Source organism: Salminus brasiliensis, chromosome 4 (genome assembly GCF_030463535.1).
Source record: "Salminus brasiliensis chromosome 4, fSalBra1.hap2, whole genome shotgun sequence".
Classification (NCBI taxonomy): domain Eukaryota; kingdom Metazoa; phylum Chordata; class Actinopteri; order Characiformes; family Bryconidae; genus Salminus; species Salminus brasiliensis.
The window spans coordinates 41,239,473-41,249,921 of NC_132881.1; the positions used below are offsets into that span (position 1 = coordinate 41,239,473).

At 38.5% G+C, this 10,449-nt stretch overlaps 1 protein-coding gene across 2 annotated transcripts; it reads right to left on the reverse strand.

Annotated features, from left to right (window-relative positions):
- Positions 1–17: 17 nt before the first annotated feature.
- On the reverse strand, positions 18–10,449 carry tmem176 (transmembrane protein 176). 2 transcript variants are annotated; one of them, XM_072678495.1, is made up of 7 exons: positions 10,299–10,449; positions 5,693–5,831; positions 4,551–4,661; positions 4,372–4,428; positions 3,040–3,195; positions 2,807–2,923; positions 18–1,349 (listed from the first exon to the last, which is right to left on the reverse strand). In XM_072678495.1, the coding sequence occupies exons 2-7, from the start codon at positions 5,816–5,818 to the stop codon at positions 1,338–1,340; spliced, it is 579 nt and encodes a 192-aa protein (XP_072534596.1). In that variant the 5' UTR covers positions 5,819–5,831; positions 10,299–10,449; the 3' UTR covers positions 18–1,337. The 2 variants fall into 2 exon arrangements, with proteins under 2 accessions (XP_072534596.1, XP_072534597.1); XM_072678496.1 differs by lacking the exon at positions 10,299–10,449 and adding an exon at positions 9,977–10,186.

Consider the following 10,449-nt stretch of genomic DNA (forward strand, 5'->3'; position numbering starts at 1 on the left):
ACAAGAATGAAAACAGGTTACAGTTTCAATTTCAGCTTTATAAACATATTTGCATGAAAAAAAAAAAAACATTTAGGTGACAAACTGACGTCCTTCAGTTAAGGTAAAAATCACATGTAATTATAAATGCACCGGAGTACATTTCAGACAACATTTTGAAAATGTAAGGGTAATACTCTATAAAATAAAGGTGCTACAAAAGGTTTTTTAAATGATGCCATAGAAGAACAACTTTTGGTTTTTTGTATTAGAGATGTGACCTTCAAATTGATAAAGAACCTTTTGCATTAAGAGTCTTTTGGTCCTTGGGTCTTTAACAGGTTCTTCACACTCACATTTCTATGACAAACATGTACTTGGTTCTCTATGGAACCAAAAGTGGTTCTCCCGGTGGCATCACTCAAAGAACCATTTGTAGCACCTATATTTTTAAAAGCATACAGGTGTCATGTGTCATGTTACTTTTCCCATTAGGTTCCCATGCAAGTGATTATTTGAAGGGTTTGGTTCCAGAATGCATGTAATGCCATTTTTCATTAATTTTTGTTTCTCTGTCAAATAAGTTGTTGAGAGTGAACTTAACACACACAAGAAATCGAAAAGCTTTACAATAAGTAATTGTCCATTATCCAAATCCACCAAAAATGTATTTTATTATGCTAAATTGACTTTTTACTCCAACTTATGTATAATACTGTAATGCAATTTGGAATTAAACTCCTCATTGGTGCAATTCTGAAAACCACTCACAGTTCTGGGAAGTAATTCCTCCAGCTAGGCTTTAGCAGATCAACAGAGTGTGAGTGGTTACTAAGCTTTTCATCACTTCTAAATGTGGTACAGACAGAAAGAGAAATAACACAGAAATTGCTTGTCTTCTCTCACAGAGACGAAAAAGCCTTGCCTTGTCTGTTGCTGTGAGAGAGAAATACTGTAGGGACAACTGGACGAATTTCAAAAGGTTAAAGGCCAGCAGCTGCAAGATCCAGCACAACACAGCTCTCACTGTCCATTCGAGGAAACGTGAAAAACAACAGGCCTCTCAGATCCAGAACTCGCTTTGCAGTTGAAATTTAACTCTTTCACAACACCACCGCTTTTATTGTGACTTTAATGCAGATTAAAATAGTTATAATAGTTATATTTTATAAAACACTGGCACAATAAAAAAACACCTGCCAATACATATTGTCCAATATATAAAATAATATATTTAAGAACAGCTGAAGCAATGTATTATAGACTTAACAAAGTACTGAGGATGTGTGCCATCTGTTGATTGGAGTCCTGACTGTCCAGGTTTTTTTTTTTTTTTACACAGGATACACAGGAAATCTTCAATTTACAAGCTTTAGGAGGCAAAAAAGAGAGAGAGGAAGATTGTGAGTTCTGCCCTTAAGTATGTGGATTAGACAACATCTAATAATGAATGTTAAGAGAGCACTAAATATTGTTATGCCTTATTAAATCATTCATGATTCACCCCAAAGTATCTGAAGCACAATGCTTTAGGCTTTATTTTCCGCCTGTTTCCAATTAGGCATGCCGTTAAAGCCAACACTCTGTGGTTGCATTATTCGATAAGGAACAGATGGGGTGAATCAAGCCAGCCGTGCTCCCTCTCACACTCATAGAACGACTGCGTTTCTATTCTTCTCTTTCCTAGTACTGACAATATTTCATTCATTATGGTTAAATTCTGGCCTTTCCATTGTTAAAACAGTCTCCAGTACAGGGGAGCAGACCAACAGACACTGCCCCAAGCAGGCCTGTAGATTGAGAATACATTCAACAGCACGCAGAAAACCGCTGAATATTGTGAATGCTTTTGGAAACGGAGACTGTATTCTGATTCTGGAGTTTGCCCATCTCTTCGGGCAGATTAGGTTACAGATTGACCAACACCAGATTGTATCAGCAGTGCATGAACCTTTGAACAAGCTGAATTTCCTGAGTTCCTGCAAATGTGCAGTAATATTGATTTTCCTCTCTGGAATCAAGAGAGAAGCCTCTTAAACCCTCTTTAAAACATTTGCTTGTTTAACACATTTAAATATATGGACACTTAATCTCTCCATTAAGAGATATGGCCATTTAATTAAACACATACAACCAAAGAAGTGTCTTTTAAAAATACGTTCTTTGGCAAATCAGGGCAGTCTTGCCCTGCTGTTTTTATTGACAGTAATACATGCCTTCCCATGAAAGCCAAATTGTGCAGTCTTGTTCTGATTGTAGATGCTAAAGTTTAGACTTTAAGAGCTACCTGAAGATCCTGTGATGACATTTTAGGATTGTTAGAGACTACTTTATGTGTCTTGTGGTCTGCTCTTACCTGTTGGTAATTGTTCTAAATGTTCTCCACTTTATAAATCCCTTCACAGACTCATCTGCATCTAGAACCTTTTTACTGAAGGCCTCAGAGAGCTCTCAGGATCTGGCCAAGGTGGTGAGACCACTTACTTCAACAGTAGAAGAAGCAAATCAGACTAAATGTCTGAGGTTTAAATAAGACAGGCTCCTCCAGAATCCTCTCTAACCATGTTCTTCTCATCTGAAGCTGATGTGCTGCACCTGATTCTAAGTTTAGACATTTTGTTCAAATGATGATCAAATTTTCATATGTTTAAATATGCTCAAAATACAAAATACTGTTCTTTTTCACATGATTGTACATGTAAACCAGTGCAGACTGGATGACATATTCCTAAGTTTTAGCAGTGAGGAACACAAGGCTGGAACTTCTGGTGGTTCTGTGAAGTTTAAGAGGTCAAATATGTCTTAGGGTTTTGTGCATTGCTCTTACCGAGTAGTTGATAAACCTTCTCCTTTCACTGTACAGCATGAATGAGAAAGCACAGGAGATGCCAGTCTGCACCACATTCAGGCAGAGAAGAATCGACTTAATTTCTCTGCTGAACAACTGAAGAAGAGACCAAAAGCATTCGTCAAGGTAAAATACCAACGTGTCCTTGTTGTTTGGTGTAAAGTGGGTAAAACACATCTTCATGCATTACAGTGAAAAAGAGATGTCCGTACACTGGAATGATATAGGTGTTTGCACATCTGTTCTGAGTATGCATGGTTCGACATGCATGGATCTTCTGGGTTCTTCAGTAAATCAACAACATAGAAGATGACTGCAAGGACTGAGATGAATGCAGCCACCACTGTGATCATCAAGCATGCTAGGACCTAGACACAGGAGACGGACAGGCAGAAGCTTACGTTCACTCACTCAGTCACTCACTCTCACATTTACACCAGTTAATGCATATTGATAACACATCGAAATCTGACTGGTGATAATCACATATATGAGTGCATACATGAGTGTGAGAACATACGTCAATCAGCCATAACATTACTACTATACACCAACTAACTAATGTTGTGTTGGTTCCCCTTGCGTCACCAAACCAGTTATCTGACCCAGAAAGGTATGGCCTCCACAAGACACAGCCAGAAGGGAACGTTTTCAACAGTTTGCGCCTCAGTAGCTCTTCTGTGGGATCAGACCAGACAGGCTAGCCTTCACTCTCCACATGCTTCAGTGAGCCTTGGCCACCCGTGACCCTGTCGCTAGTTCACCATGTTGTATTTCTTATTGGGCTCTCTGGAGAGGATGATCATGAACCTACTGGCACCATGTGTAATGCCAGGCAGGAGCTAGAAAGGGCTTTTCTCCCAGCATTGACCTGTGGAGCAGTGGAACGGTGTTCTCTGGAATGATGGATGGTGCTTCATCTAATATTTTTAGGATGAGTTGGGGAGTTAGGGATGAGGTGGGGTGGTGATCATCCAACATCCTAAACTCACTAATGCGCTTGCTGCTGACTGCAATCAAATCCTTACAGCAATGCCACTCCACAATCTAGTAGAAAACTGTTCCTGGACAGTAGAAACCGTAACTTAAAAAAAGCAGGATAAACTATTTTTAATGCCCTTAAAGTTATGAATGAGCAGGTGTTCTAATACTTTTGTCCATGTAGTTTATGTAGATTATATTTGGTGTGATCAGCAGCCCAGTGCTGTGTTCTCTCATTCAAAAAGCAGTCTCAGCTAAAACATTCTTTATAACTTCAGTGTTAATGGGCGATAGCAGTTCAACGACAGCAGGCTCAATAGAGGGCAATATGTAAATAGACAGTTCTTGGTGACAAAAAAAAAAAAAAAAAAAATATATATATATATATATATATATATTCACATATAGCTGGTTTTAGCTGGGGGGGGTAAATGGTATATTTTGAAAACGAAAATATATATTTAAAAAATGTATTTACTTCAAGAAAAAGACATCTGCACGCTAAACATCTATAGCTTTTTTATCTAAATAAATAAAAAACAAAAATAGTAATGAGGTCTCACCAGCTGTATGCTGTTGCGTCTTTCCATTACTAAGGCCATAGCACCTGCAGTAACAAACTGAGAAAGACAAAGGATGGTGAAAGAGTAGTTTTAAGTAGCAACAGATTTACCATGAAATACATACAGGATGCTCTGGATCATATGACAATTTTTACTTAAATAGCACAAGTGTGTCTTACTGTTAGGCTGCTCCACCACGGCACACCAAACTTGACAACCTCTGTCAGCTGAGCATGGAGCAGTGGAATGGAATAGGAGATGACCAGAAACCCCACCATCACCTGACAAATCTAACAGACAGACCACCAGTTTAGACTACAGAGGAACGCTGTCATAGAAAAAATGTTTATATTAAGATTAACTAAGAATATGCAAACAGCCATAACATTAAAATAAGTAATTAATTAATTAATTGAGGCATGGACTCCACAAAACAAAGCCATCAGTACCTTTTTCAGCATTATCACCGCTTGTCCTTCCTCTAGGTACTGACCACTGCCTAACAAGCCTTCAAGAACTGACTGTTCACTTGCAGCCTAATATGCACTACCTCTTAAATCAATGTTATTCACTGCAGTCAGTGGTATAGTATTATCGCTGATGAATGTGTGCAACAGTGGGGTCATTCTGCATTAATTCAACTTCCATGACATGGAAGCAAAATGAGGGCAGCAAAACAGTCAACAAAATTATTCCATCCAGCCATGCAAAATTTCAAAGCTGGGCCCCCTTAAATGTTTTTAGTTATGACTTTGAAAGTTTGCCCAAGAATCTGCTGTGCATCATATAAGAATGCATAAACTTTCATGATTTTAATTTTTTTGGTATTAGATTACTTTTTTATATTGTTACCAGTGAAGTATGTCATGTATAAAATATTAATAAACCTCCACAAATTTATTGAAGAATTTGAAGGTAATTTATCTTCATACATTAATATAAAACCAGTGCTTAATAAGCATAATTTTTGCCATTTTTAAATGAATTTGAATCTGTTCTTCACATTGAATTTTATTTAGTTATAAAGTTTATAAAGGTTATACAGTTATATTGAAAGTTATAAAGGTTTTTTCCTCCCCCTTCAATTTCAGAGATAGGTTTCTGGTTTCTGATCTGACAGCAATGATAGTAAAAAAAAGGAGCAAGGCTTTGAAATTTCAGATGGTAGAACAACTGTTTAATGGAAATCCACAACATGCCAGGATAAACACTGTGTGGGTTGACGTGAAATCCCCTAGTGGTTGTTAGCGATTAAAAAAGTGAACAAATAAAATGACTAGGATCAAATGGGTTTGGGTCTCCACTTGACACAATCACTTACCCCCATTGTTTTGGGCTCCCCTTTGCGTATACTCTCATTCAAGAGTTCCTTTTTGTCTGTTAATTTCTTCACATTTTGGTCTTCACTCACATTGACAGACAAGTCACTCGCCACTGTCACCGCCATTCTCTTTCAGGGCCTAAAGACATTCAACAGAGACAGAGGAGCAGATCTTTACAAGCTTAACAGAACTGTGATAGTGAGTGAAGACAAGCAGTCCTATCTAAAATAAATAAATTCATTTATTTGCTGGCCAGTAGATTTTTAAGGTTCCACTGCTAAATGAAAAAAGGTTCCTCAAAAGAACTTGATTAAAAATGTAATCTGCACTTTAATGCACACTTTAAGCAAAAAAAAGGTTTCTAAATAGTATAGTAGTGAGAAATTATTATAATTATTATTATAATTCTCACTACTATAATTATAATTATTATTAGTTATTTGGCTCATAACTCTTTTTTTGGCCATGGTTATGTATACTGTAAAACCACTGCATTTATTAAAGAACCATTGAAGAACCCATTTTTTAAGCAAGTTTCTACCCAAAGCACCATTGAGAAAAAAGGGAATTCCAATTTTGCTCTTCCTCAAAGATACTCTGACATATTTCTAATTCTAATACCATGAGAAACAGGAAGGAAGCATGAAGGAACACAGCCAATGTTTAATCCAGGGAAAATGCATTTGCAGATGTGAGTCCACTTAAACACACAGGAGGGGTGAGGACTACTTTTGCATAAAGCTGAGTTCATGGTTTGGAGAGCAGGAAATCATCTCTTCACGAGAAAGATCTTATGCTGAAACACGTTTTATTTATTAAGGTAAAAAGGTTAAAACGGTAGTTATGGCTTTTCAATCATGGCCTTTCTACTCACTGCCTGAGATGGTGTGAAGCATCATCAACAAAGTCCTGAAAACCAGGACTCACTGAGAGTGAAGCTGAAGCAGACCCAGAATGACTTTACAGAACCAACAATTTGCCAGGACAAATAAATGGTCTGACTGTTGATGAATGTCAACAGTCAAGGTCACACAATGCACCCAGGCCAAGACTGAATATCAAGTAGTGCTGGGCGATATGACAAGTAGGCACCATATGGAGGGTGTGGGAGGGGAGTTAGGACGATTCTAAGGGAATATTTTGGCAGGATTGTTGTGGGGACCAGTGTAATATCTTTTCATGGGGCCCAAAATCCTTGGCATTGCCCCTGGATATGACCTCAAACGATTATAAAGGTGTCACAAGTCACATGACTACACGTGCGGTGGTATGTTGTTAAGGGGACAGTACATGAACACATACAGTGTTAACAGTAGGAACAGCAACTTTTATAGATCCAAATAATTGACATGAGCAAGATTAAGTCGATTAGAGGGTCTGAATGTTGGTTTCGGTTCATTTTTGATTAATTGCCCAGCTTTAACATCAAGAAACCTGTTCACCCAATTACATGTTAAATAACATTTTCTTTACCAAAATGAAATTATTAATGCCATTATTTTGTTAAAGGTTGAATTTACTGTGTCTTAACAGTTGGTTATAGGTTATAGCCTTTTTGTAATTTCTCAATGTGTATAAATGTGGTGTTTCTAACCTACATAACCTACATGTCTCTTTCATAAAGCAACTGTATATATTTATTCTTACATAATCAGATGGTGAGATGGTGGTATGTTGCTCCCTAGCTTGTTCACTTCAGAATGTGCTATCATTACTGTGTATTTAACTAACAGTCAGCACTCTCAGCACTCAGAGGTCCATCTTCTGTTATTATGGATTCTTGTTTTATAGCTCATAAAAGAAAGAGAGAGATAGAGAAAGAAAGAGAGTGGAAGAGAAAAACCTCTGGCCATACTTTTGGAACAATACGATCACTAAAGACATGTTTGTGAGAGTCAACAGCTTGTTTGATAGGTGGCTAACATGATTGTGAGAGCTTGTAGCTCAGCTTAATACTATACCAAGATGTTTCAACTGTGGCATGCCACATTTTTTCAACTTTCGCTTTTCAACCAAATATTAATGTTATGCAAAGTTGTCTTTTAAACAAATTTCTGCTAAGCAGAGCAGATTTGACAGGTGGAGCGGCAGTAAGAAAGGCATTGATAGGTTGGCAAAACAAGAAAAGTAGGCTTGCCTGGGCCATGCAGCACTATCACTGGACTACTGAACAAATTGAGGGTGTTCTAAAACTTTTGACTGTTAGTGTACGTGAAGATGCTGCTCATTTGAAAAACAATACTACGAAGAAAGGAGATAAGTTTGAGAGGGATCAGCTCAAACATCTGTGCACACATCTATCAAGTATAAAAAATATATATCAAAGGTACAAAAATGCTAAAACAGCTTCCCCATAAATTTTGAGCATAGATGTGGAGCACTGCACAAGCTTACACTAATAATCTGCAGGAGGATATCTCACATGCCGGATAGCCTCCCAGACTGCTGTCTCAATTTCCTGACACTGTGACACTGAATAGAAATAATACAGGAATGAAAATAAACAAGATAAAAAAAAACTCTTTAAGATTTGATCTATTGTAAAATGTGTTTAACCCCGTTTTAAACACCAACGTCCGCCAGCGGGCAGAACGTGTTATTACAAACTTCTATTACCAAAAACAGCCTCTTTAGTTTCTGAGTAATACGCCTTAGTAATAAGCCTTTCTGCATTAAAGGGTTAAATAGTTTCTTCTAGGGATGTTGTGATTCATTCCAATAAACTACGCTGAACCTTCATTTGTGGCCTTATTATGGTGAACAAAACAATACAGAGCTTTATTTTAACTGATAAGTGCTGGGACGTTGCCAGTTAGCCGCCAAAACACAGCTGAAGTTGTCCTTTTACTTGAACTTTATGTTCTGAACTGGAAGCTCCTGGAACACCAGTGTCACTGTCTACAGTCAAGCAAGCTGTACATTGGTACAGACTGAGAGGATGCCATGCAAAAAAAAAACCCTGAGGTCCAAAAGTGACACCAAGTTGTATAGTTGACCACGTGGAAAAAGAAAAGGCCTTTGGGAAGGAAGTTTTGTGGTTAGATGATATAACAATACCTGGGGAAGTAAAGATGAGGTATTCAAGCCCAAGACCACTTTACCAACTGTTAAGCATGGTGGTGTTAAGATCTTTTCTCAAAGTCCACACACTAACAACAGTAGTAGTATATATTCTGTATGGACAAAAGTATTGGGACACTTCATATTGTCAATGTTCACACAATGAAGTGAAGTTAAGACACAACACCATGGTGTTAAGTAAGCAAAATTCAACACCTGTCAAGTTATTAATCTGACATGTTGTTAATTCAGTGTTGTTTTTTGAAGGATATGTGACTTTAATCTCTAGCCAAAATTCAACACCTGTTTAAATGTTGTGTTTTAACATCAACTCAATTTTCATTTTTAATTCTATGTCTTTCCAATCTCAGATTGACATCCCAAGCCTGCTGGGAACATGTACACATACACATGCACACACACATACAGTGCCTTTAAAATGTTTTCCCCTTTTATTGCTTTCATTAATGGAATCATGGTCAAAATAATTTGGCCTTATTTTTTATTAAGACGAGTTTATCCTGCTTCTGTTGGAGTAACTGTCTCTGCTGTCCAGGGAAGGAGGCTTTCTACTAGATTTTGAAGGAGCATTGCTGTGAGGATTTGAGTGCATTTAGTGATGAGAAAATTTGTGAGTTCAGGATGTTTGATGACCACCAACCCACCTCACCCCCAACTCCCAACTCATCCCAAAAGTACTAGAAGGAGCACTGTCCATCATTCTAGAGAACACAATTCCACTGCTTCACAGCTCCACAGCTCTGGAGCACAGCTCACAACTCCACTGCTCTGGTGGGAGGCCCTATACCCCTCTAGCCCACGCCTGGAATTAGACATGTTGCCAATAGGTTCATGTTCGTCTACTCTAGAGAGTCCTATTCTGTTGGCTATATGGACTAGACAAGCTGTGTGTGCATTTGTACATCTGTGTCAGCAATGGGTGCAACTTAAAGTAGCTGAATGGGTGTCCATAATAATGTGTAAGGTCTATATAATAATGTAACATATTTCATAATGAATGGGCCAATAGAAATGCTCCAAAATTACTTGGAACAAAATCTTTTTACACTGACTACCATTGAAAGTTAAGAAAGTTCCCATTTGTGAAGGTTTCCAGGTTTGTGCGCGATGATGAATAATAACTACGTTATAAGCTTTAGTTCATTGAAAGAGAGAATTAATAGTTGGCCTGGTTGTAAGTATAGAAGTGTAGAGTTACTCACGTAAATCAAACAGTGCGTTAAAAAGGGCAACACCGTGTCAGTAGACAGTCAAACAAGAGCGACGTGGGCTGAACGTTGCGCAAGCATTGCCAGGACGCACAAAAAACGATAACGCATCTGTGCGTAATGGGCACGATTTACGACCTGCTCAGCCCGCGAAGGTTCTCCGGCATCCAGGGCACCGTGATAAGCGAAGGAGCCTGGTTTTGGTTGCTTGTCCTTAAAGATGGTTTTCACAGCGCCTTCACGCCCCACGACCCTTTCAGCTTTATGGTGACCAATTACGCTCCCTACCGCCCCATCCCTCCCAGCAACAACTCACCGAAACGCCGTGCAAACCGTCCCGATTTCCAAACTCCTCCAAACACCAGATCTCTTACACCAATGCCAGCAACACGAATCCCAGAAAGTCTCGATAACTACATGCAGACCACGTCCCACCCGTTGTTTTTCTCTTTACTCGTCCCTTCTGC